Genomic DNA, 27,951 nt, shown 5'->3' with positions numbered 1-27,951 from the left:
CACCCAGTGCTCATCATTATTAAGAAAACAGTATGTTTTAAGCTTGGATGAGGCCTACAATATGAGTTGGAAATTAATGTTCGTAAATTTTCCATACTAGGTATGCCTTATTCCTAAAGTGTTGAAGCTAGTGAGAATGCGGTAAATTATTTATTCCAGAGGATTAATCATCTCATTTTTTTCTTCTAGCACACAAAATTTTCAAAGCACAAGTTTGGTTTTCCAGGGTGTACTCTGCCACCCTAGGCCAGAAGTGAGATCTTTAGGTGAGATTTCTCATGTGCTGGTGACTCAATATCACTGGATGGAGGAAAGAGGCAATGTTTTATAGTTCTCTGTTTCTTTGGGATCTAGAATAAAATAAGTACCCATTACTGAATGATGATGTTGGTGGTACTTTATATTTATAAGAAGAAAGAAATGAACTATCAGGGTAGAAGGAGAATCCATAACTTATTTTTTTTTTGCTTATAGTTATAGTCAGAAAATGTTACAGCATAACTATATTACGTGAAAATACTGGTGTGAACGCACATGTGAGATAATGTTCTAGAAAGTACTAAAGAAGAAGAAATGAGATAGATGGCAAGGGAAAGAAGAAGGAGCTAAGTAAGATTTGATGATTTGATTAAAAAATGGAGAGCTCAGGCTGCTTTTTGTTGTTTCTTTATAGCAGCATAGCAAATTACCTGCTTTCATTTATACTTAATAAACTAAAACAGAAAGGTCATAACATTTCTTAAAGTTCAGCTAGGATTATAATTTCCATGTTAAGCAACAAAGACACAGAAAGAAATTAACTGGGCAGGAGAAGAATCAAGTTATTACTCCAGAGTGGGAGTCTCTCCAATAAAAAAAATGGATAGCAAACTTGGGAAAAAAAATGATAAGGAGCCCCTGTATTGAAGCTGAAGAGGTGAATGTAATCTTACCCATCTCTGGCTGAAATCCTGATGGAGATACCTGATCATGCTCCTCCATTAATTGCTTCAGTTTTTTAGCATGGACTTTTCCCACATAGTGAGACTGAGCAACAACTGGGGAGCTAAATATCATGTTGCAGAGATCACAAAATTTGTTTCTGTCCGCTACTTCACTCCTATGGACCTGAAATAAGCATAATCTTGTTGGAATGATTTGATAACTCAAAGTTTAGAATTACGACATCAATATAAGTCACTTACCTCAAAATTCCTAACATCCATCTTCATTTTCTTACCAGGCACTTCATTTTGTTCCCCATGCATTTGAAAATAAAACCTAACATTTTGAGCATGTTTTTCACTCTGAAAAAAGATATAATATGACTTTGTTTATTCAATAACAGAGGCACACTGAGTTTACACCTCTTTGAATTTGAGGATAGCACGTGTGAGTTGTAATACATGCGGTGTGTACCAAGTTTCTGAAAGAGCTTCACATGCTTTTTCAAATCTTGAAATCTCAGTTAAAATGAAAGTAATGTTATAATTTAGAGGTCAATAACTTTTATGTTCTTGGTTTTGACAGAGACTCCTGGTTGCTTCCTAATATCAAATTTCTTCTTAGTTACATGTCTTGGGCAATATACCCAGCTAAAAGACTACATGTTTCAGCCTCCCTTTAAGCAAAATGTAACCATGTGACTAGATTCTGGCCAATAAGATATAATCTGAACTATTGGTTGGAACTTCTGGGAAATCTCCTTAACAGGCTGAAGGATGAGCCCTTTTAACCTTCTTCCCTTCTGTTTCTGGAATTAAGATGGAAAGGTCACAATTCCAACAGTCATCTGGGACTATAAGGGATCTTGAGGACAAAAGCTAGCTCAGCAGAACAGAAAATGCCTAGGTTCCCAATGTCATGGAACTGTCATATGAGCCCTGCAACGCCTACCTCTCAAATGCTTTTATGTGAAGATTTTAATCCTTCTAGGTTAAGCATATGAGAAAAATCTCTAAAAGATGTGTAACAAAATATGTAAGAATAACAAAAATGCTGATGTAGGTAGAAAGGAAACTAACATCCCTGAGCACATGCTGTGATACAATCACTATCCATAGAATCTTAAATTATGAAATATATCCATCTTACAGAAAAGTATAGAAACTAATATAGCTGAAGCCAATACCCACCACCCATTTTTAACAGATGTTAACATTTTGCTATCTTTCTTTCAGATCTCCTTTTTAAAAGAGGTAAAATTTTATATATATGGTCCTATCTCTTATTATAAATTACCATTCAATATGTGGTTTGTCTTTTAACTTTATGATGATTTTTTTCATGTAAAATTTCACTGCCACATATCTTCCTTTTAAAGCTATAGTAACAAGGTGAAACTATTGTACAGAAAGGCAAACAAAGCAATACAATAATATAGAATAATAGCTTCAAAACAAAAATATATATGAAATTTAGTATATGACATAAGTGCCACTACAAATCAATGTAGCAAGAATGGACTGTGAAATATACAGTGCTGGGACACCTGGATATCTGTATGAAAAAATGTCATAAACACCCTCCATATGCAAAATTCAATACTAGATGGAGTAAATACTTTAACATGAGAAACAGAACTTTTAAAGGTATTAGAAGGAAATATCTATATGGCAAAAGTGCAAAAATAGTTGCTTAAATATATGAGTATAAATACAAATGGAAATATTAATAAGCACAACATCATTAAAACTCAAAACTTCTTTGTCAAAGATTAATTGACCCTATGGTTGTGGGTTCATTTTTGGGTCTTCTATTCCATTCCACTGATCTATGTGTCTATTTTTGTGCCAGTGCCATACTGTTTTGATCACTACAGCTTTGTAATAGAGCTTAAAGTCCAGAATTGTGATGCCTCCAGCTTTGCTTTTCTGTTTCAAGGTTGCTTTCACTATTCCAGGTGTTTTGTGGTTCCATATAAATTTTGGATTGTTTGTTCTAGCTCTGTGAAAAATGCTGATGGTATTTTAATAAGGATTACATTAAATGTGTAGACTGATTTGGGTAGTATAGACATTTTAACAATATTTGTTCTTCCAATCCATGAGCATGGAATGTCTTTCCATTTCTTTTTTTTTTTTAAAGATTTTATTTATTTATTCGACAGAGATAGAGACAGCCAGCGAGAGAGGGAACACAGCAGGGGAGTGGGAGAGGAAGAAGCAGGCTCATAGCAGAGGAGCCTGATGTGGGGCTCGATCCCATAACGCCCTGAGCCGAAGGCAGACGCTTAACCGCTGTGCCACCCAGGCGCCCCTGTCTTTCCATTTCTTTGTCCCTCTTTAATTCCTTTCATCAGTGTTTTATAGTTTTCAGAGTATAGGTCTTTCCCCTCTTTGGTTAGGTTTATTCCTAGGTATCTTATTGGTTTTGGTGCAATTGTAAATGGGATTGATTCCTTAACTTCACGTTCTGCTGCTTCATTATTGGTGTATATAAATGTAACAGATTTTTGTAAGTTGATTATGTATCCTGGAGACGTTACTCAATTTGTTTATCAGTACTAGCAATTTTTTGGTGGAGTCCTTTTGGGAAAACTGGACCACAACATGGAAAAGAATGAAACTGAACCACTTTCTTACATCATACCCAACAATTAATCCAAAATGGATTAAAGACCTAAATATGAGAACTAAAACCATAAAAATGCTAGAGGAGAACACAGGTAGTAACCTCTTTGACATCGGCCGTAGCAACCTCTTTCTAGATATGTCTCCTGAGGCAAGGGAAACAAAAGCAAAAATACACTATTGGGACTTCATCAAAATAAAAAGCTTCTGCACAGTGAAGGAAACAATCAACACAACAAAAAGGTAACCTACAGAATGGGAGAAGATATCTGCAAACAACATATCTGAGAAAGGGTTAGTATCCAAAATATATAAAGAACTTACCAAACTCAACACCCAAAAAATGAATAATTCAGTTAAAAAATGGGCAGAAGACATGAATAGACATTGTTCCAAAGAAGACATCCAGATGGCCAACAGACACACGAAAAGATGCTCAACATCACTCATCATCAGGGAAATACAAATCAAAACTACAATGTGATATTACCTTACACCTGTCAGAATGTGTCAACAAGACAAGAAACAACAAATCAACAAGACAAGAAAAAACAGGTATTGGCAAGGATGTGGAGAAAGGCAAATACTCTTGCACTGATGGTGGGAATGAAAACCGGTGCAGCCACTCTGGAAAACAGTATGGAGGTTTCTCAGAGAATTAAAAGTAAAACTACCCTACGATTCAGCAATTGCACTACTAGGTATTTACCCAAAGAATACAAAAATACTAATTCAAAGGGATGCATGCACACCGATGTTTATAGCAGCATTATCTACAATAGCCAAATTACGGAAACAGCCCAAGTGTCCACTGACCAATGAATGGATAAAGAAGAAGTGGTATATACATACAATTGAATATTACTCAGCCATCAAAAAGAATGAAATATGGGATGCCTGGGTGGCTCAGTTGGTTAAGCGTCTGCTTTTGGCTCAGGTCATGATCCCAGGGTCTTGAGATTGAGTCTTGCATCAGGCTCCTTGCTCAGTGGGGAGTCTGCTTCTCCTTCTGCCTGCTCTGCCTGCCACTTCCCCTGCTTGTGCTGGCCCTCTCCCTCCCACCCTCCCTCCCTCTCTCTCTGACAAATAAATAAAAACTTTAAAAAAAAAAGAATGAAATCTTGCCATTTGCAATGACATGGATGGAGCGAGAGAGGGAGAGTATAATGCTAAGGAAAATAAGCCAGAGAAAGACAAATACCATATGATTTTACTCATATGTGGAATTTAAGAAACAAAACAAACTAGCAAAGGGGAAAAGAAAGAGAGACAGAGGCAAACCAAGAAACAGACTCTTAACTATAGAGAAAAAACAGATGGTTACCAGAGGGGAGGTGAGTGGGGAGATGGGTGAAATAGGTGATGGGAATTAAAGAGTGCACTTGTGACGAGCACCAGGTGTTGTATGGAAGTGTTGAATCACTGTATTGTACACCTAAAACTAATATTATGCTGTATGTTAACTAACTGGAATTTAAGTAACTTAAGAAAAATTCAAAACTTCTACAGTACCGTTTTATTTTAGATGTGCAATAAATACTATATACTGAGATAGTCTGAGAGTATTAACCAAGCTGTATACTAAAGAGGAAAAAAATCACCTTTTCAAATAGAGTATTTGTATGGAAATGCTTTAAAATATATGGAAAGTTATAAATAGTTTTGATGATTTAATAAGTATAAGCACCAAACTCACAGATGGCACTGAAATTTAAATTTAAAAATATGCTACATTATTAACAATAGCCAAATTATGGAACAAGCTCAAATGTCCAACAACTGATGAATGGATAACCCACACAATGGAATTTTACTCAGCCATAGAAAAGAATGAAATCTTGCCATCTGCAATGACATGGATGGAGCTAGAGAGTATTATGCTAAGTGAAATAAGTTAGTCACAGAAAAACAAATACCATATCATTTCACTCACATGTGGAATTTAAGAAACAAATGAGCAAAGTGGAAAAAAAAGAGAGAGGAAGGCAAACCAAGAAACAGACTCAACTATAGAAAACAAAGTGATGGTTACCAGAGGGGAGGTGGGTCAGGGATGGGTTAAATAGGTAATGGGGGTTGAGGAGCACACTTGTGATGAGCACCAGGTGTTGTATGGAAGTGTTGAATCACTGTATTGTACACCTAAAACTAATATTGCACTGTATGTTAACTAACCGGAATTAAATAAAAACTTGAAAAAAAGAAAAAAATGGTAACCTATAGAATCTAGAATTAAATTGATAAGAAATGGAATTTTGAGAGACATGTACAGCCCATTTTCTATTCTTATTAAAACCATACTGCTTTTCAAAAATGTTTTTGAAATCCATACATTTTAAAAGTACTTATTTCATAATACAGTGAACAGCAAACCTGACTCTTCGGAAATCTAGCTTTGCTCTCCCCAAATTTTCCCAGAGCAGAACAGCTTCTCAAAGGTTCAGAATTCTGTAAAATATTTTTAAAAACTCAGTCTTTCTGAAAATGTATAACCTTTCAAAGTACTAGAATTGGCAATGCTTTAAATATCAATTTCATTTTATAAAGTGCCAACTTTTTAATTGTAGGTTAGTAGCAAACATTTTCTAATTATACAATGTGTAAACTTATCTATGTTTGCTTTTTAATATCATAAAATTTATTTTGCAATGTATTTTTACTGCCTGCATTATTTGCAGAGTTTTGTGAAGATAAGGACATTGTGTTATTTATCAATATATATAGTTTGTATATGTATAATTTAATCTTTATAACCATCCAAGCTCTGAAGTATTGGAAGTTCTCAATAAATATTTGTTAATAAAAAAATGATCTAACATTACATAATGCTTTATTGCCATTAAAATATTACAGAAAAATAAAAAAGTGTAATGATAGGACAGGTGTCCAGAATATGCTCTTGTATGAAAAAACAAGTATAAAACAACGTATACGATTATCTTTTGTTAAAGTGTGTGTGTGTGTGTGTGTGCACATACGTATGCAGAAAGCATACTGGAATCATATTAGCAAAACAGAAGTTAAATGATGGTTACCTACAAGTGACAGAATTATAACGGAATGTGATTTTCTCGTATTTTTGTATATTTTCTACACTGAATAGAACTTCATAAGCCCACAAAAAGCTATTTTCTCAAATTTAAATTCAAATGGTTCGAACCACAGTTATCACAGAGCCCCCTGATTGTCTCTCTTTACTAACTCTAAATCTTTGAACTATGGGGTCTGAGGATGTACTCAGCACTGTCACGTATTTCATTTCTTTTAATTCTCACAAGGTTAGTAAGAGAAATTTTACCACCCCTATTTTGCAGGTTCAAGAAACATGCTGAGAGAGGTAAAGTGACTTGCCCAGGGTTATACAACAGTGATGGCATTAAAGCTTGAATGTAGGTCCTCACAATCCACAGCCAACAAGATTTCCCTATCTGTAATTATAGTAATTGAATCCCAGTCAACATAAGAACTGAAATATAGCTGCCAATAACATTAGCAATGGGCAAAATGAAATGTGTTTAAAAAAGTAAAGCTGGCATTGTATTTTTTAAAGTAAATTTATCAAGTACATTTGGTAATCCAGACACTAGATATGAAAGAAATCCAATAGCTCATCATAGGATATAGAAATGGGGGGGGGGTAACACCAAATGAAAGAAAAGAACACTGGACATGAAATCAGAAGAAATCATTTTTAAGCTTAGTCATGCCAGTGATGCTATGAAGAGTCACGATCCCTCTGGGTCTCAGTTTTTTAATCAATAAACCAAAGGAGTAAGAGCATTAAACATCCCCTCTCCTAGCTTTAGAATTCTATGGTTCTGTGCTTAAAAAGATGTTGGCTAAGTCAAGTGCAAGACTGGTTCGTTTTGTTTTTACAGCCTTCATTTACTATAATGGAAGACTCTGGAGTTCTATAATATCGCTTTATTCACATTAATAGTTTCCTACTCAAGCTTTATAATGCCTCCTTTATATTTACTATGAGGACATGAAGGTTATAGTGGCTTGGTGAATACAAAGGGAGACAGAATGGTGTGAAGAAAAGAAAAGAAGCTTTGGAGTCAAAAAGACTGATTTTAAACCCAAATTCCCCAAACTTAAGCTAGTAAGTTACTGTCACTCTCTGAGCCAGTCTCCTAGTCCACCAAAGGGAAATAATATCACCTAATTCATAGGATTTTCATAAGAATAAAAAATGATAAAATATGACGTTTATCTGCTACATTTAAAAACCTCCTTTAAATGAGTTTGGAGGATAAACAAATATATAAATAAATATATGTATACATTAAACCATAAAAAAATAAAACAAAAACCTCCTTTAGACTCTATTTCCATTATTCTTAACCTACCTCATAATGTGAAATCCTTTGTGATTCAAACTGAAGCACCACTCCACATATATTACAAAAGTTATCTGTATAAAGTTCAGTCTTTTCCTGTTCATTCCAAGTCATATCTATGAATAAAATAAAGGGAGGTGAGACTGTATATCATACTAATGAATATTTAGAAGTATTATTTTCATTCTTCAACTATCTATTGTTTTATATGTCACCTCAAATCTGAGTGCCTGTGAGGCTACATTAATAGCTTTTTACTTATCAAGGATGTAATTTAATATGGGTATATTAAGTATGCTTCTAATGTCTGATATAGCAAGAGTTACTTATTTAGCATAAGTCTAGGCAATATCATTCCAAAGGAAAAGTTATGGGAGTATCAGTAACTTCATGAGCTTCATTGGGTGAACTAGGGCACCGATAATGAAAGGCAGGATTAAAAAACCCACCCTTGAAATTTTGTTTTACAGGAGATAATCCTAAGAAAAACATTGTTTTAAGACTGTCACTTATCTAGAGCTACGGCTCCAATGTTACCTAAAAATCATTTGGAACCACAAAGAAACTTTGCTCATGGTGGGCAAACATCCTCCATTGTTTTAAAAAGATCAGCATACCTATCTGGCAAAGCATGTCTTGCACAAGCCCCTCAAATCTAGAAATTATGCTATAGTGTTTCTCACTGTAGTAATAACACATACTGAAACTTTCTGCATTTACACTTGAGGTCCACACTTTTTTTTAATAATAATTTTTTGTTAAGTTATGTTAGTCACCATACAGTATATCCTTAGTTTTTGATGTGATGTTGCATGATTCATTAGTTGCGTATAACACCCAGTGAACCATGCAATACGTGACCTCCTTAATACCCATCACCAGCCTATCCCAATCCCCCACCCCTCTCCCCTCTGAAGCCCTAAGTTTGTTTCCCAGAGTCCAAAGTCTCTCATGGTTCATTCCCCCTTCTGTATACCCCCCCTTTCTTCTTCCCTTTCTTCTCCTACTGATCTTCCTACTTCTTATGTTCCATAAATGAGTGAAACCATATGATGATTGTCTTTCTCTGCTTGACTTATTTCGCTTAGCATAATCTCCTCCAGTCCCGTCCATGTTGCTGCAAATGTTGGGTAATCGTTCTTTCTGATGGCTGAGTAATATTCCATTGTATATATGGACCACATCTTCTTAAGGCAGTCATCTCTTGTTAAAGGGCATCTCGGCTCCTTCCACAATTTAGCTATGATGGACAATGCTGCTATGAACATTGGGGTGCACATGGCCCTTCTCTTCACTACGTCTGTATCTTTGGGGTAAATACCCAGTAGTGTAATTGCTGGATCATAGGGTAGCTCTATTTTTAACTTTTTAAGGGGCCTCCACACTGTTTTCCAAAGTGGTTGTACCAACTTGCATTCCCACCAACAGTGTAAGAGGGATCCCCTTTCTTCACATCCTCTCCAACATTTGTTGTTCCTTGCCTTGTCAATTATTGCCATGCTAACTGGCAAAAGGTGGTATCTCAATGTGGTTTTGATTTGAATTTCCCTGATGGCTAATGATTTTGAACATTTTTTCATGTGTCTGTTAGCCATTTGTATGTCTTCCTTGGAAAAGTGTCTGTTTGTATCTTCTGCCCATTTTTTGATTTGATTATTTGTTTCTCGTGTATTGAGTTTGAGAAGTTCTTTGTAGATCTCGGATACTAATCTTTTATCTGTAGTGTCATTTGCAAATATCTTCTCCCACTCTGTGGGCTGCCTCTTAGTTTTTTTGACTGTTTCCTTGGCTGTGCAGAAGCTTTTTATCTTGATGAAGTCCCACAAGTTCATGTTTTCTTTTGTTTCTCTTGCCCTTGGAGATGTGTCATGAAAGACGTTGCTGTGGCCGATGTCAAAGAGGTTGCACCCTATGCTCTCCTCTAGGATTTTGATGGATTCCTGTCTCACATCGAGGTCTTTCATCCATTTGGAGTTTATCATTGTGTATGGTGTGAGAGAGCGGTCAAGTTTCATTCTTTTGCATGTAGCTGTCCAATTTTCTCAGCTCCATTTGTTGAAGAGACTGTCTTTTTTCCACTGGACGTTTTTTCCTGCGTTGTCAAAGATTAGTTGCCCAAGGAGCCGAGGGTCCATTTCTGGGTTCTCTATTTCCATTCCATTGGTCTATGTGTCTGTTTTTGTGCCAGTACCATGCTTTCACAGCTTTGTAGTATAGCTTGAAATCAGGCAATGTGATGCCCCCAGCTTTGTTTTTCCTTTTCAACAATTCCTTGGCGATTCGGGGCCTTTTCTGGTTTCACACAAATTTAAGTGCTGTTTGTTCCAGCTCTTTAAAAATGTCATTGGTATTTTGATCGGCATGGCACTGAAAGTATAGATTGCTCTGGGCAGCTTAGACATTTTAACTGTTTATTCTTCCGATCCATGAGCATGGAATATTTTTCCATCTTTTTGTATCTTCTTCAATGTCTTTCAAGAGTGATCTGTAGTTTCTAGAATATAGATCCTTTACCTCTCTGGTTAAGTTGATTCCGAGATAATGTATGATTTTTGGTGCTATTGTAAATGGAATTGATTTCCTAATTTCTCTTTCCCAGGACCCTCAGATCATGACCTGAGCCAAAATCAAGAGCCAGCCAGTTAACTGACTGAGCCACCAGGCACACCTAAAGATATTTATTTTAAAAGTTATATCAGATATTTTCAACTAAGCTTAATTTTCAGTATCACTGTATGCACTAAAAAGGCTTTCTTAAAAAATTGCTTGTCCAAGATAAGAATAACTATAATTAACATCACTAATCATCAGAGCAATGCAAATTAAAACCACAACGAGGTATCCCTTTACACCTGTGAGAATGCTTAAAATCAAAAACACAAAAATTAACAAGTATTGGTGAAGATGTGGAGAAAAAGGAACCCTCATACACTGTTGGGAATGCAACACTGATGCAGCCACTGTGGAGAATAGTATGGAGCTTCCTCAAAAATTAAAAATAGAATTATCATATGATCTAGTAATTCCACTACTGGGTATTTACCCAAAGAAAACAAAACCACTAATTTGAAAAGATATATGCACCCCTATGTTTATTGCAGCATTATTTACAATAGCCAAGATGTAGAAGCAACCCAAGAGCCTATCCATAGATGAACGGATAAAGAAGATGTGATGTATATATCTGCAATGGAATATTACTCAGCCATAAAAAATGAAATATTGCCATTTGCTACTACATGGATGGATCTAGAGGGTAGAATGTTAATTTAAGTAAGTCAGTCAGGGAAAGACAAATACCATACCATTTCACTTGTACATGGAATTTAATAAACAAAACACATGAACAATGTAAAAAAGAGGCAAATCCAAAAAGCAGATTCTTAAATACAGATGAAAACCTGGTGGTTTCCAAGGGAGGTGGGTGGGTGAAGTGGTGAAATAGGTAAAAGCATTAAGAGCACACTTACACTGATGAGCACTGAAAAACATACAGAATTTTTGAATCATTATATAGTACATCTGCCACTAATAGAATACTATATGTTAATTATAGTTTAATAAAAAGAAAGAATAACTGTAATTAGGAACATGTCAGAAATGCCTTGACAAACACTTAAAAATTTATCCCTATAATATATCAATAGTATCCCCTCTGAACTATTTTTTTAGATTGTTTTAGAATATATGATTTATCTTTGACTCTAAAATCAGCAAGGTGAAGAGGTTAAAATGTATTTCAGGACTTCCCTTGTTTCAGAATTAACTATTATATGCAATTTGAGCATACTGGTAGGATTTTGAATTCCCCTTTAAAATCTTTAACTAGGAAATATTATAATTTATTGGCAATATAACTTACTACCAAAGGTAAGTTTCCTTTAAGAAGACAAAAGGAAACTACTAATTTAGAAGTTTAGTAATTCCTAAAATATAACACTCATTTCTCTCTTAGATCAATCTTTAATTCCAGATTTCCCCAGGTCTAAGTACTCAATGTTTGAAACTCAGTGTTTCCCAACTCAAGTTGGGAAATACGAAGGCCAAGTATTTTAAGCCAGCCTTTCATTACTGGTGCCCCACACCATCTCCATGAAGCCCGTGAAGTTACTGGTGCCCCTGTAACTTTTTCTTTAGAATGGTATTGCCTAGACTTATTGCCTTTGACTCACTTCCTCAAACAAGTTCTTGGTCTGTTTTTCTTTATTAAATGGCACAATGTTTCAGGCTCAAAATCTCAGCCATTCTTCTCCCCAGAAAATCACTATTTCATGTCAATTCTAGCTTATAATGTCATTTCACATCCATCTCTTCCTTTTCAATTCCCATAACACTACTCTAGTTCAAGCCATCAATGCCTTTAGGCATCATTTAGCTTTATGATAATTATTGAAGTTAGTGTCAAAGTACTATGGTTGACATTTTGGAAAGAGATAAGAGAAAAGAATGAGCATCTATTGAAGGCCTTCTATGTGTCAAACAAAACAACAGCTTACCCCTTTAGTCCTTAAAACAAATCTGCAATGTAAGTGGCATTTCACAATTCTGAAGATTAGAAAACAGGGATTCGGTACAATCAAAATTATTTGTCACATGTGTTATTTGGTGGAGCTAAAACTTAAACTTTATCTCTACTTTTTCTATTATATACATAACTGTCCCACATGTTAGAAATGATGAATTCCTAATCTCAAGAAATTTACAATTCAGCAAATTTACTAAGTGTATAGTTAGTATATAGAAAAAACTATGATCCCAAGATCAAATGTCATAAGTGATAAAAGACACAAGGTACAGTGTGTTCCTGCTGAGGAGTTTGAGAAAAGTTTTCTAGAGAACAGGTTTTGAACTAAGATTTAAAAGGTGTAAAATTCAGATAAAAAAGTGGAATAAACATTTGGGGAGAGGCAAGTATATGAAGGACGATAACTGAAAGGTTGGAATGAGGCCAAATCATAATTGTCTTCACTAGGGCATTTGGATTGAATTCTGCATTCAAAAAGGGAAAAGTAGCAGCTCAAAATGGGGATAGGAGTTAGGAATCAGTTGCAGGCAAGAGTCATTGAGGCTTGAACCAGAGGGGCAGCAGGCACAGAAAGGAAGGAATGGATATAAGAGATGTAACTATCAAAACCAGAGGGGCATTAAATCCTGAGCTTAGAACTTGCTATGAATATGATAAGCTTTTAGCTCTATCACATCTAAGCTTACACAGTGTTATTCCTGATGCAAGAAGTGGAACTCTGACCTTAAATCAAATAAATTCACTTATAATTACTTGTCAATGGGATATTCTTTGTGATTGTAATAAAATGAACGTGCTGATATTCTGACTTCAGTCAATCAAAAACTAAAATATACAAAAATCTGTAATTAAAAAAGAAGATACTGGAATCATGATGCACATTAAAATGCACTTAGGAGGACTGACCCTAATTTTCTTTAAATAGCATGTTTCCCTAATAAATTCAAATATGATTAAATCTACATTCAAAATTTCAGGTACAAAAGCTCATGTAAAAATTATTCTCAATCAGGGTATCACATCAAATTCACATGCAGTTTTTCAAAATCATACATGCTGAACTAAAAATCTCTGTGGGTGGTCCAATCCAACCACAAGTGATTCTGATAATCAACCATGTTGGGAATCACTGCCCTACAGGACAGGCTCAGATCCTTACACATAACGGCTGCCCAATATCTATTTGGTGACTAAGCTGATTGACATACCCCCATTCCCCTATTTGAGAAATGATTTTTGGACTCCCAGAAGTAAATGGCCTATAGCCAATTCTGAAAGTGGGAGATGAAATTGGTGATATATAGTGCAGGTGTTTTCCAGCCTGTCTCAGGGGGAAGACCTAGAGGGCAGGCCAACTTCAGGTAATAGATGTTAAATTACGGGTCATTTGAGTAAATGATGTTGGCTGTGAGGAAGATGGCTGGAACAGGAACTAATGTTTATTGTGGACTCACATATGCCAGAAACTAAAATAAGTGTTCTCACAAAGAACTGGGGCTTTGGAACTGGTTCTGGTAGGAATGAAGAGATGAAGAAACTTGGCAATTTGTTTCTTCCTCTTTTTCCTTTTCTTCTTTATACTCTCTTCACATCTTTTCTCTTTATAAACTGGTTAGAATTTGAAACAAATGTATTTTTATCGGTTGGTTGTTAAATATGGGCTTACACTGATTCTTAATTCCAAAAGCAGTAAGAGTTGTAAAAAGCACTAGAATGAGAGACTGCATTAGCCTTATTTACCCTATTAACTAGCTATACGACTAAGAACATAACACAACCTTTCAGACTTCCATTTCTAAAGTTTCTTTGTACTTGACCATATATGGATTGATAGTTATCAATAAGAAAAGGTTGTATTTTAGATAGAAATACACAGAGAAGTAAAATTTTGGTGGGGTACTTATAGAAGAATCCAAATATCTTAGCTCCTTCCAAATAATGTCTATCAGGAAACAAAAGATGATTTGAAGTTTTAAGCAGCTATACAATCATACAGACTTTAGGGCCTAAAAATTCAAAATGTCCCAATATTTCTTCCCTTACTCCTCCATTTTCTGCATTTCCTTATCTATGTCCTAACCCTTAAATTGGTTCTCTCCAAGGTATTTCTTTGCAAAAACATACACAGCATTTCTATTAATAAATATAATGTTTTGGTCATTATAGCTAGTGTCAACAAATTTTTTTTTATCAAATTAGGGTATTATTTTGGTTATAATTTAGGTACGAGTGGCTCAGTTTTCTTTTCCAACAATGAATACACCAAATTCATGGCAGATGGTCCTGCATCTTCCAGTCTAATTTAGTTAGAATTTAGGAGAGCTAAGGTTAAAAATATAAGTAGATTACACATTAGAATATCAAATGACAAAATAATAAATGCTGTGAAGTGTGACTTCATCCTTCATCTGCAGCAAATAAAGTTCTTTGAACGTGGGAAGGTAAATATCTCCCAATCTTAGACATGTTGCTTTAATATTCCTAGCATAGTACTTCTCAACTGTTCTTCATGCTCTGACATATTTGAATTTTATATGCCATCATAAACTTGGAAAAGAGCTATGGATAGGGGAGCAAAATTTTATACGCAGAATCAAAGCCCACCTTAGTGTAGCTTGATAATGAGATCTTAGTGATACAATGCTGTGCTCCCAAATAAAGACTTGGATATACTGTCTTTGAAACATACAGGAGTTTCTCACGCTGATAATATTTCTTTGCATTTTAACATAAAAAGAGCAATGGGAAATAAGAAAGCACTATCAAAAACTAGGTTCAAAATGGAAAAAGACCTAAGGCTGATAACGGAGTTACGGCTTAAAGGATATGGAACAGATGAAATAAAACCAACATTTAATGCATGGTCTTGTTTACATTCAGAGTTAATAAGAGAGTAAAACTGCTTTGCAATGCTGTCCTCTGTGGTCACAATAAACAGTACACTTCCTCAGGTGGCCAACTGTTAACAAATTAAGCATAACTTTTAAATACTTTATTTTCCAGAAATTAGACACATCGGAAAGTTCTTCAGATTGGAGAAATATGGTCATATAACAAAACTATGACTTATAGGTACAGAGTTGCAGTTTGGGACAATGAAAAATTTCTGGAGATGGAAAGTGGTGAGGTTGCCTAATAATGTGGATGTACTTAATGCCACTGAGTTGCACACTTCAAAATGCTTAAAATGGCAGTTTTATGTTATATATATTTGGCCACAATAAGAAATGTAATAAAATACTGAAAAAAAGTTAAAATAAAAGACAAAAGCAAACTTCTCCTCCCTCAACCACAGGATGAAGGGCAGGCAGTTCCCCTAGAGTCAACCTATCATTCAGAGGAAAATGCATGAGCAAGTAATAAACCTTTGTTTAGCTATTTATCACATAAGTGATCCTCTCTTGAATAACAATTATAAGGGTTAATTAATAAATTTTCATAAGGGTTATTTTAAATGAAAGAGTGGTTTGTGACAAATCATAAATGGGATCTGATAAGAAAGTTCATGTATTTGGTGCTCCTACAATTTGATTATATTTTTGTGTGGTGTTAGCCTTTGGCGAGAGAAAGAATCAACTAATTTTCTGTTAATGAAAGTATTTAGTCTTTTTAAAAATTTTACTATTTGTCAGAGACAGAGAGAGAGAGAGTGCACAAGCAGGGGGAGCGACAGGCAGAGGGAAAAGCAGGCTCCCAGCTGAGCAAGGAGCGCGATGCAGGGCTCCATCCCAGGGTCCTGGGATCATGACCTAAGCTGAAGGCAGATGCTTAACCGACTGAGCCACCCAGGTGTCCCAAGTGTTTAGTCTTTTTATTTTCTTCCTACAGGAGTGTTTACATGACTTGAGAAAGCAAAGCTTTCGTAATAATTTGGATTGGGGGGAAAAACTATGACCTACAGTACTGGGTAGAAGGAAAAAAATAAGCTTTTGAGTTGGTCAAACAGATTCAAATCCTATCTCTACCTCTGACTATATAGCCTTGAGCAATTATTTAACCACTCTGAGCCAGTTTTTTTATCTAAAAAGTACAGAAAAACAATGTCTCTCCCAAGACATGGTGACTATTAAATGAAACAAAATAAAATGTTTAACACACATAATCACTTGAAAAAGTATGCTTGTTTACTAATTCAGTAGCTGAAAGTTTTACTTAATATTATATATAATAACTTTTTTATGATCAGAGTAATTTTAGAGATCATCTAGTCCAACGTTTCTGAATCTTAGTACTATTGTCACTTGGGGCCAGATAATTCATTGTTGTGAGGGGCTATTCTATGCATGGTAAGACATTTAGCAGCATCCCCAGCCTCTACCAACTAGAAGCTGGCAGCACTCCCCAGTTGTGACAAACAAAAATATCTCCAGACATTGACACATGTCCCTTGTGGGGCAAAATTGCTTCTAGTTTTTAAGTGATTTAGTCTACTGTTCTCATTTCAAAATAAGGAAGCTAAAGCGCAGAGGTCAAAGGAAACAAAGGATTGGGGAAGTTAAAATATATGATTCCAGATTCAGGTGGATTTTTTTTTTAAGATTTTATTTATTTATTTATTTGACAGAGATAGAGACAGCCAGCGAGAGAGGGAACACAAGCAGGGGGAGTGGGAGAGGAAGAAGCAGGCTCATAGCAGAAGAGCCCGATGTGGGGCTCGATCCCACAACGCCGGGATCACGCCCTGAGCCGAAGGCAGACGTTTAACCGCTGTGCCACCCAGGCGCCCCTCAGGTGGATTTTGACATGAAAACGTTCCAGAAGTCTGAGGAGAGGCATTAGTAATAGCTGAGGGATGTTTTAAAGTAAGTGAAATACAAATGTTAGTACAAATAATTAACATTCTGTGGATTAGAATCCCTTATGTTGACATAAAAATATTCAATTCAGCTTGTTTGAGTGTCTGCCTTTGATGATATAAAAAGCAAAGAGGATTCACTTCCCAGAAACTCATTTTTAGAGACCTTTGTTGGATTGTACCTACTCCAAATAGCTGCATTATTATATTAAAGTAAAATACCATTAACTTCTGTGTCCAAAAATGCAATTGAGTGTGAAATCCAAATTATCCTATTTGAAACTTTTTTCTAATACTACTAGATAACACCAGACAACTTAGGATGAAATAGATTTTTGTGATAAAAGAAAAACATTTATGGCATAAGTCAGAAAAAAATACAATGAATCTATTCCTATGATTTGGTCCACTCTCACGAATGAAATTAAAAACCATACAGGATCTGGGGTGCCTGCGTGGCTCAGTCGGTTAAGTGTCTGATTCGTGATTTTGACTCAGGTCATGATCTCAGGGTCCTGAGATCAAACCCTGTGTTGGGGTCTGCACTGGGTGGGGAGCCTCTTTAAGATTCTCTCTCTCCCTCTCCCTCTACACCCCGGATGCACCGTGCATGCACTCTCTCTCTCTCTCTCAAATAAAAATAGATAGATAGATAGATAGATAGATTAACAAACAAACAAATAAAACCAAAAAACCAACCACACAGGATTTCTAAGGAAAGGAAGATTGTAACATACCTTCAGTTCTAAGTACAAGAACTTTCTCTGTTCACTCCAATTAAATGTTCTTTGATTATCTTGATAAGAAGTTTAAGCTTATTAAAATTAGATGATTCTCTATATAAATGGCTATAATTAACAAAATGAAACTTACTTACATTTATTGCTGACAATTAGATTTAGTTGTACAAAACATCAAATTTCTTCCTCAAGACAACCCATCAAATGTTTATGGCAATAACTAGCTATTCACTGCTTTAATGCTTTGTTGAGGTGGGAATTTCACAGTCCAACTGATATTGATGCAAAAAAAATAGCATTGTAAAAAAAACCTTTTTGCATCCTATTTTAATAAAGTGACAAGAATGGAGCAAACCTCAGAAGAGCTGGCTGCAATCATATAAACATAAATCTCACTCTTAGTCACAGATTTAAGTCAGGTATTAATAAACCAGAGAAACCATCATTTTAATTCTGCAAAGCGCAAATGTGCTGTATTCTCCATGATTACACCTTTTGAGATTGCCTCCCTCAAACATTTTGATTTAAAAGGATTTTTTAATAGCTGACTTGACCTTTGCAATTTTTTAATGCCATCATATAAAGGAAAGATAAACAGGCTCAACACTAAGTTATGGTGGAAAACGGACCACGTTAACCTTGCCAAGGTGTTTTAACTCTTGTTTTCCCCTAAATGTCATAACCCATTTAAGGAGTTTTCAGAAATATTATTTGCGCCAGAAATGCAGATTTGTACCTGTGAGCATTATTAACACTCAGTTATAATGCTGTCTAGTATCCTTACTTTCTCAGTTTATAAGATTAGCACCTGACCTATAAGTTTGGCAAGTTTTGGTTATTTTACACAGATTGTTACAATAAAAAAATAATGAAGGTTTTCCTGTAGCATATTAACAATTACAAAATACAATGTAATTAATAAAATTACTGGGCGTACTAATTTTTTATGTTTAATATTGACTTTGTCTTTATTTAAACTAAGTCCCTGACCTTCATAATAATAAGCACTCTCTGGCTAGTTAGCTCTGGAGTCCTGCCTGCTTGTGAAGTTATAAAATGAATTCAAGTCCTGTGTATATCCATTAATTTACTTGATCCTATGAGAGCTACTTGGTGTCAGAAAGCCACCATGCCATTCATTCCAACAGGTTAGTAAGTGTGAATGGATCTACAAGACTGGTTTCAGGTGGAAAAGAATCAAAGTTCATACCCTAACAGATAGATGATGAATATAGGAGGGGGCATGCTTAGTCAATATTATCACATATTGACACCTAATAAAGACAGAGGGTCAGAAGCTAACAAGTGGTCATTAACCTCTCTCCAGATATCTCCACCCTGCCAAATGTAATGAACTAAAAATTAATTCTAACAGTTTGCTGATTATTCCTTCCTAGATACCACATTTATAATATAATGTGTTTTAGTGTGCCTGTAGTATATAAGACACCATGGGTAGAATAGATTTATAATGAACAATGGGACAGCCCTGATAGTTTAAGAATTTGACAAGTGATATTTAAAATTGTATTTTCTCCCAGTTATTTGTTCATTTTATAATTTTACTATCAAGTACTACTATTGAGCTCTTTAATATAGCTGTGTCTAATTCATCTATATCCTCATCACTGAGCGTAGTGCCTGGCACACACGCATACAGGCGTTCAATAAATGATTCCTGAATAAATGAAGGAAAGGCCATTAACTAGGTTTTCTTATAGTGGGCTTGAAACTTTACCAAATAATAAGGAGACGAAGGTAATTGTTAGGTAATTGCTATGCAAATGAATTATTAATTAAGTAAAAAGCCAGCATGTCCTCCAATTTAAAACAGAATCCACTTAATAATTTATTTTTCTTAAAAGGAAGAGGTAAATAAACAAGAGGGATTTGTTTTTGTTTTGCTTTTTACTATGATTACATTGGAACATCAACACTGGGTCAAAACTCATTTTTGAGCCATTAAACATTTTTGAAAATGTTACTGAATGAAATATGAAGTGTCCTACAAAATCTCATGACTCCCCTTACTGTGAATTCTGGGCAGGTGTGTGTTTTGTCATATGTCCATTTACTTGGCATTTCTTTTGTTTGTTGTTTTCTTTTTATTACCCAATTTCCCATTTGTAACCTCAAAAGCTTCTATCTCCCCTGCTTGGCAATTTCTAATCTCCACTGACATCTGCTCATTACCAACCCCAAGAAAGATGTTGGCTACAGTTGAAAACAGTTCAGCAAATGCTTGATCAAACAACTTTTAATGGTCCTATCTGGAGTGGACTTGTAATAACTGGAATCTTGACAATTCTTTGTCATCGTTTAGACCAATTTCCTAACCAGGGCTTAAAAAGCAAACAAGCAAAAGATAACGGCAGACCATCAAGCAACATTTTTCTCTCTTCTCCTTTATCCACTATCGTACAACTGGCAACCATTTATAGTCTTTATAAATATCTAAACAAAAATATTTTTGAGGCCTAATAACGTTTTGGACAGTGTACCATATCACAGATTTATCTTCTGTTAAGGGTAAAGGTAAGAGAGTTTTGGTTTGCAGTGAACAGTTAATGAAGGATATTTACCTAAAATGAAATGGTAAGAGGTAATTTTTAGATAGCAATATTTGGTTTTTCATATCCCAGTAAATGGTCTCAACACTAACAACACAGATTTCATTACTCACTGAATGTCAAATGATAACTATGGTCAAAGTTTCTCATGGCTTATGAATTACTGTCCTAATGAACAGCCATGGAAATGCCATTGAGAATATCAATGCAGAACTGCAAAATCGTGGTTCATACTTTCAGATCTGAAATCAGCCTTGGAGTCTGGCTGGTCCAACACCTCTATTTCAGAAATGTCAAAACCCAAATCCAGGAAGTTTGTGATCTGTTCAGGGTCACAAAATCTAGTAGATAAACAACAGAACGTAGGTTCACTGCACCAAACTCCTATGCTAGAGCTCTCCTCATTTTGCCAGCTAGTAATAGTATATACAGGGTATTGCTGCTACTTTATGAATTTCTATCTCTTAAAGCCATCAATACCTACATAAATTCAAAGATACTATAACCAAGACAGTCACAGAGACAAGCAAAAAGCCATTTGCTCCATGAGATACCCATGAGATACTGGTCCTAAAGCCTACTGTGGAAAGGCCATGACAGCCAGATTGAATTGTGATCTCGACCATCTCTAAAAACTGTTCTCTCGGGGCGCCTGGGTGGCGCAGTCGTTGAGTGTCTGCCTTCAGCTCAGGGCGTGATCCTGGAGTTATGGGATCGAGCCCCACATCAGGCTCCTCCGCTGTGAGCCTGCTTCTTCCTCTCCCACTCCCCCTGCTTGTGTTCCCTCTCTCTTCTCTGGCTATCTCTATCTCTGTCAAATAAATAAGTAAAATCTTTAAAAAAAACCTGTTCTCTCCCTCTTTGTAGTTATACATAGTTTGGTATAAAAACAAAAAAATACATGGGGCGCCTGGGTGGCTCAGTCGTTGAGCGGCTGCCTTCGGCTCAGGGCGTGATCCCGGCGTTCTGGGATCGAGCCCCACATCGGGCTCCTCTGCTGGGAGCCTGCTTCTTCCTCTCCCACTCCCCCTACTTGTGTTCCCTCTCTCGCTGGCTGTCTCTCTCTCTGTCAAATAAATAAATAAAATCTTTAAAAAAAATACAGATTTCATATTTTCATCCTGAAACAACTGTACAAATTCAGGCTGACTTAAGACACTACAGTCTTTCAAAGGCTGCCTTCAGTAAGTGAGTTAATAAATAAAAAGACATCACCATATCACAGTGTATTTCTAACTTCCATATTTAGTAAGTGGCATTTATGTAATGTGCCTATGACCAATATTGTAAAGGAATTATTTTTTACTTTGCCATTCCTCCAAAGTGAAAGGTGTGAAAGGTTATGAAACAGCAGAGGGCTATAGCATTTAAGAATGTGAAGAGAAAATCATTTTTATGGGGTAATTTTAATGGGGTGTTCTAAGAAAAAAGAACTTAAATTATTCTACTCCATTTTGGCGTCCACGTCTTTCACTTTGGAGGCAAGTCAGCAACATAAGGTAACACACAAATACTGGAAATTAATTACGAAATTGACGATGGCAAAATGCTTTACTGAGCTCTTCTGTAGTGGAATCGGTCCCAACAATCTAAGAAGCATTTCCAAACACTGCTTTAAAACACATTTCAATGGCAAATTTTACAGTTTGCTGTTAGTAGGCTGTTTACTAGTATATAGTATTTCGTGTGAACTAGAAACCACTTATTACTGAAATCATCAAGAAATATCTTTTTTATGTTAGGAGTAGTATGTGTTGGTAGGTACAACAGCACTTATTAAAATCAAAACCATCTCAAAGATGGGCCCCTAAACCTTGCTCTACAAGGTCACATCCTCAAATAGCCAAAGAAAACTCTCCAAAGTGATTTCTGAAATCTGTGCTTCTACCACACTCTCTTCCTTTATTCTTTTCTTAGTACAACCCCCTCCACCAGACCCTAGGACCCTAAAGTCTCCTACTTTAAAGCTAAAGTATACACTCTAACCTCCCCAAATTCCTAACCTCCTCTCTCTTTAAATACCCTACTGCAAGTTTCTCCACTGCAGGACGCTGAATTTCACCAAACGGGGTTTCCTCCCTCTTACTTATTTCTTCGGCCTTTTCTCTTTTATCTCTGCCCCCTTTCTCCATCAGTCCCCTTTCCCTTTCCCTGACCCTCCAGTTCCACAGCACTTCTACCTTGCCTCCTCTTTTTACCAAATCACACCTCAGCTTCGTAGACCATACTGAGGCACCCTGGCTGGGAGAAAAACTATGTGGTATTTTTCTTCCCTTCAAATTCCTGCCTTGTGAATACCTGCAGCTCCTTTTCCTGGGGAACCCCCACCCAGCCTTCTTGGGGGGGGGGGAAGAAGTAGGGAAGCCCCTCTCTGCTTCGGTCCATCTTGCACACTCGGGGCTACTACGGCGGGGCGGGGCGAGCTTGGCCTTTACTGCGCCACAGCAGGTGGGGGGTGGGGCGGTGACGAACCGCGCCCAGTCCGATCTCGGACGGGCTGAAGAGAGGCAGCGAAGGAGATGGGGCCGCCCCCACACCCCGGGACGGGAACTCACCTTCTCTGAGGCAAGGGCGGGTGTCTACTTTAAAACTACTGCCCCCCCTCCCCGCCGCCGCCATAGTGGAGCCGCCAAAGCTGCCGCCGCCGTCGCCACAGCCACCGGCAGGCGGGCTGGCAGGGGTGGAGGTGGCGGAGGAGGCAGGCACAATCACTGCCGCCGCCACCGCCGCCGCCGCGCAGGCGGTGTAGCAGGAGGAGGAGGTGGCAGAGACGGTAGCTTCCTGAGGGGAAGACTCCGCCGCCAGCGGTGTGACTGTGCTCGGCGCCGCCGCCATCGCAGCGAGGCGCGGACAATTGCACTTGCGCCTAGCTCCCGTTAAGCTCTTTTAGCCCCGCCTTCCGCTTAGCCCCGCCCCCTTCGCCCCTCTTTTCCACGCTTCAGCTCGAGCCTCGTTCTCACTCCTTCTCCCCACCAATAGGAACACTTTGGACCCGCGGGCTTGCTCCTCCCCTTTCCCCCACTGCTTGGCGTCACCCGCTTCCCTGTGGAGGGGAAGCGATGATGGCCAAGGGCAAAGGGCAAAAAGCGCGGGATGTAAAAGCACGTGGGCCTCACACAGTGAGGCCTCTTCCTTTGGAGGAGCTGGTCTAAAACCAATTAAAGGTTAAAAAAAGTCTGGAAACCAACTGATTTCACCTCCAAAATATCTCTTTCTTGTAGCCCTCAGTACAGAGTACAGAAATAAACAGAATACTTGGTCATGACATTTTCATCATGGGGTCGTAAACAACTACTTATCTATCCGTCTACCCATTTAAATAACAGGAAAAACCTGTGAATCTGGTACCCAACTGAAGAACTAGAATATTACAGATAATTTAAAACTTCTCAACATTTTCCCCCAACTGCCCTCCTAAAGAAACCAATATCTTGATTTATATTTATTATATTCTTATCACATACATGTATGACTAAACAATGTATTTTACTTTTGTTTTCAAATTTCACAACATTTTGCATCTTTTTCTAGGTAGCATTTTGGGACTTTTATCTTTTGCTAAACATTTTCTTTATAAGGTTCATCCATGTAGCTGTAGTTCATTCACTTTTAATGCTGTATAATATCCCATTCTTTTCCCTGTTGATGGATATGTGTCCTGGTGCTTCTGTGCAAAAGTTTCTCTTAGGTATGCTCTCCTTTCCAGTCTCATTTCCATTGCCCTATTTCAAGTCATCATCTCTTGTCAGAACTATGGCTTCTGTCTTACTGATCTCCTTTCCTCTGATCTCAATCCCTTCCACTGTCCCCCACCTCACCACTCTTACTTTATGATTCAGCAATATTAAATAAATTACAGATCCCTATGAAGACTGTCATTTCATTATGCACAGTTGTATATATTGTTCCCTCTTCCTGAAATGCCCTTTTCCCCACATTGGGCACATGTCTAATGAGCCCTTACACACCCCCTTGAAACCCAGATAACGCATCACTTCTTCCAGTAACCTGTGCTGTCCTACAGACTTACTTCCACCCTCCTCTGTGCTGCCCCTATATCCTGTGCATATTTGTATTGTGTGCCTTTCTTCTCCATAGCCTGGGAACATTTTGATACAAAAGACAGTTTGTTTTATTTTTGAATCCTTGTGCTCTAGCACAGTAAAGTCCTAGAGCCAAGGTCACAAGCCAGTGGTTCCTAGGGCTAGGTCCCTAAGTCCCTAGGTCTGGCCCACAGATATGTTTTGTTTAACTGTAAAATTGTTTATTACTTCCTTGTCACTATTTGAAAGGGTCATTTCATGCCAAGAAAAAGTTTCTTAAAAGCATTTGAAAATTTGGCAGTATTGGCTGTGCATTTCTGACTAGCAAATTTGAAGACTTGGAATGCTGGGCTCTCAGGAACATGTCTTTGCTGTTTTGTGGTTCAGTAATTTACCCAAGATTACCTGAGGTGTTTTATGGTTTCTCTAATTTTCTATTCTGTCCTTCTGGAAGTTACTGCAGTGTTTACTCATCAAAGAAATGACTGGATAGATCACACACAAGAAATATTCCACTGAAATAGCCAATAGGACAAGGTTAGCCTAAAGAGGGAATGCAATTTTATCCCTTCTAATATTGTGTGTAGGGGGGAGGAAATCCCTCAAAAACATTGTTTCTCAAAATATGAATCACCATCCACTTGTATAAAAGCCATTCAGTCAAAATCTTTGGGGAGTGTACATCACTCAGGATTTAGTCAACAAAAGAGAAACTGCACTGAGCATTTTAAACAGAAAAGATTTAATATAAGAAATCTGATATGTTAAAAAATCATCAGAAATGTTGGAGGAATAAAACTCAGAGGACTTTTCCAGATATTGTCAGCTAGCCCTGGGAAGCCTTTCTACCCCTTTCTATGCACTCCCCTGTGTTGCAGAAGCTGGAAGACTATGAATTACATTTCTCAGATTTCTTGGCCAGCAGGATTCTGAATATGGTTTAGGTCCTACCGATGATATACATTTGTATGACATTGTATGACATTTTAAAATGGAATGGGGATGAAAGCCATTCTTTATATGGCTTCCAAAAGATATAAGACATGAATTTTTGTGGTGGCTTTAGCATTCTTCCACAAGTCTTGCACCCAAAGGCTCTGGAGGACATGTAAGATTATCAATGGTTTTCTGCAGTCCCCTGACCTCTGTGTGGTAGTTATAATTTCCTGTCTTTGGACTACAGCATTCAATAAATATTTATTAAGTTTTTATTGTTACTCTAGTTAGTTATCATACAGTGTTATATTAGTTTTAGGTGTACAATATAGTGATTCAACCCTTCCTGTACTCATCATAACAAGTGTACTCCTTAATCCCCATCTCCTATTTAACCCATCTCCCCACTCACCTCCCCTTTAGTAACCATCAGTTTCTTCTCTATAGTTGAGTCTTTTTCTTGATTTGCCTCTATTTCTTGTTTTTTCCCTTTGCTTGTTTTGTTTTGTGTCTTAAATTCCACATGTGAGTGAATTCATATGGTATTTGTCTTTCTCTGAAGGACTTATTTTGCTTAGCATTATACTCTCTAGCTCTATCCATGTCATTGCAAATGACAAGATTTCATTATTTTTTATGGTCAAATAGTATTCCGTTTTACATATACTACATATTCTCTATCCATTCCTTCATCAGTGGACACTTGGGGGTCCTTCCGTATTTGGCTATTGTAAATAATGCTGCTATAGACATAGGGGTGCTTGTATCCCTTTAAATTAGTATTCTTGTATTCTTTGGGTAAATACCCAGTAGTGAAATTACTGGATCACAAGGTAGTTCTATTTTTAACTTTCTGGTGGACCTTCATACTGTTTTCTACAGTGTCTGCACCAGTTTGCATTACCCCCAACAGTGCACCAACAAATATTTATTAAGTTATGGAATTAATTCTGCCCTCTTAAGCTCCGTGGAAAATTATGTGCCTGTTTTTCAATCAAACAGTAAAAAGAGGGAGAGGATAATGCATGAAATAAAAGAAAGTAGTTAATTTTCTCTGCATTCCCCAGCTCCATTTGTTGATGTGTCATAACACAAAAAAAATGCCACCAAATCTCAGTCATACATTATGAGAATGAACACATACTTTCCTTTTTACACTTATCATTGCTCTCTATGATGGTAATGCTACTAAGTGAATGCCAAAGTAATTTCATTCACGGAAGGGAGGAAGTGGGATGTGAAAAAAAGTAACAATTGACAAAAGCCTGCCACGGGCTAGAACTTTTCCATAATTTTTATCTTCTCACAACAGTGCTGTTCTATTAGGCTTATTAATCACATTTAAAAAATGTAAACTGAAACTCGTTGACGTAATTAATTATTCCATGGTTTTTAATTTAGTGATTGAAATGGTCTGTTTACATCACTGGGCTACAGGGAGGACACTGTATTGCCTCAACTAAGCTTTAACTACCAACTCCCCAAATCATAGAAAGAAAATGTAGGTAAGGAGCATATGGAAAAGGTCTAAAGTGGAGGTCAGAGATACCAAAAAGAAATAAAGGAATGTATCTGCATATTTGAGAAATAAGTAAAAAAAATGTATACCAGTGCTCCTTTCACTATTTTTACAGTGAAATATAATACATTTTGTTTGGAATAATATGAGGAAATTAAAAATTTAATATCACCAAACACAATACACTTAAAGCCATCAGAAAATGAAAGAAATAATTAAAACATAATTTAGTGGGATATAAGTAATATAACTGACATAAAAACGAATGTACGAAGAACGATGTTCAATTTTATTAACAAATAAATCAAAGGTGAAAAACAATGACAATCAAATATCCAAAGTTGTTAAACAACACTTAAGTTAAAGAAAAACAAATAGACAGATTGAGATATACAAATAAGTACATGAAATAGGGGCGCCTGGGTGGCTCAGTCGTTAAGCGTCTGCCTTCGGCTCAGGGCGTGATCCTGGCATTCTGGGATCGAGCCCCACGTCAGGCTCTTCCGCTGGGATCCTGCTTCTTCCTCTCCCACTCCCCCTGCTTGTGTTCCTTCTCTCGCTGGCTGCCTCTCTCTGTCAAATAAATAAATAAAATCTTAAAAAAAAAAAAGAAATACATGAAATAGTACACATAATGTTACTTAGTTTTATTTATTTTTTAAAAGATTTATTTATTTATTAGAGAGAGAGCGCAAGTGGCAGGAGGGGCAGAGGGAGAGGGAGAGAGAGAGAAAGAGAAGCAGACTCCCCACTGAGTCCGGAGCCTGACACAGGGCTCAAGCTCATGACCCTGAGATCATGACCTGAGCCAAAAAACCAAGAGTTGGATGCTTAACCGACTGAACCACCCAGGTGCCCCTAATGTTACTTAGTTTTAAATAAACACATTTACATATGAATATATAGCATTTGAATTATATACAAACACA

General features: G+C 36.9%; 1 protein-coding gene across 4 annotated transcripts in view; it reads right to left on the bottom strand.

Annotated features, from left to right (window-relative positions):
• The window catches only part of ZMAT1 (zinc finger matrin-type 1), a 36,160-nt gene extending 12,775 nt beyond the window's left edge, over positions 1–23,385 (bottom strand). For 3 of the 4 annotated variants that reach the window (XM_045789474.2, XM_087860183.1, XM_087860182.1), the window contains exons 1-4: positions 23,080–23,385; positions 7,904–8,010; positions 1,185–1,286; positions 933–1,107 (exon numbers count right to left, since the gene is read on the bottom strand). In XM_045789474.2, the coding sequence (XP_045645430.2) occupies positions 933–1,107; positions 1,185–1,286; positions 7,904–8,010; positions 23,080–23,359 (664 nt within the window). In that variant the 5' untranslated portion in view covers positions 23,360–23,385. The remainder of the gene's footprint in view (positions 1–932; positions 1,108–1,184; positions 1,287–7,903; positions 8,011–23,079) is intronic. The other variant, XM_045789475.2, reaches the window with a different exon arrangement.
• Positions 23,386–27,951: the final 4,566 nt, after the last annotated feature.

This window comes from Ursus americanus, chromosome X (assembly GCF_024610735.1).
Source record: "Ursus americanus isolate L20-20 chromosome X, mUrsAme1.1.p, whole genome shotgun sequence".
Taxonomy (NCBI): Eukaryota; Metazoa; Chordata; class Mammalia; order Carnivora; family Ursidae; genus Ursus; species Ursus americanus.
Note: the sequence above shows the minus strand (reverse complement) of the source record. Positions and strands in the feature narration are given on the sequence as shown.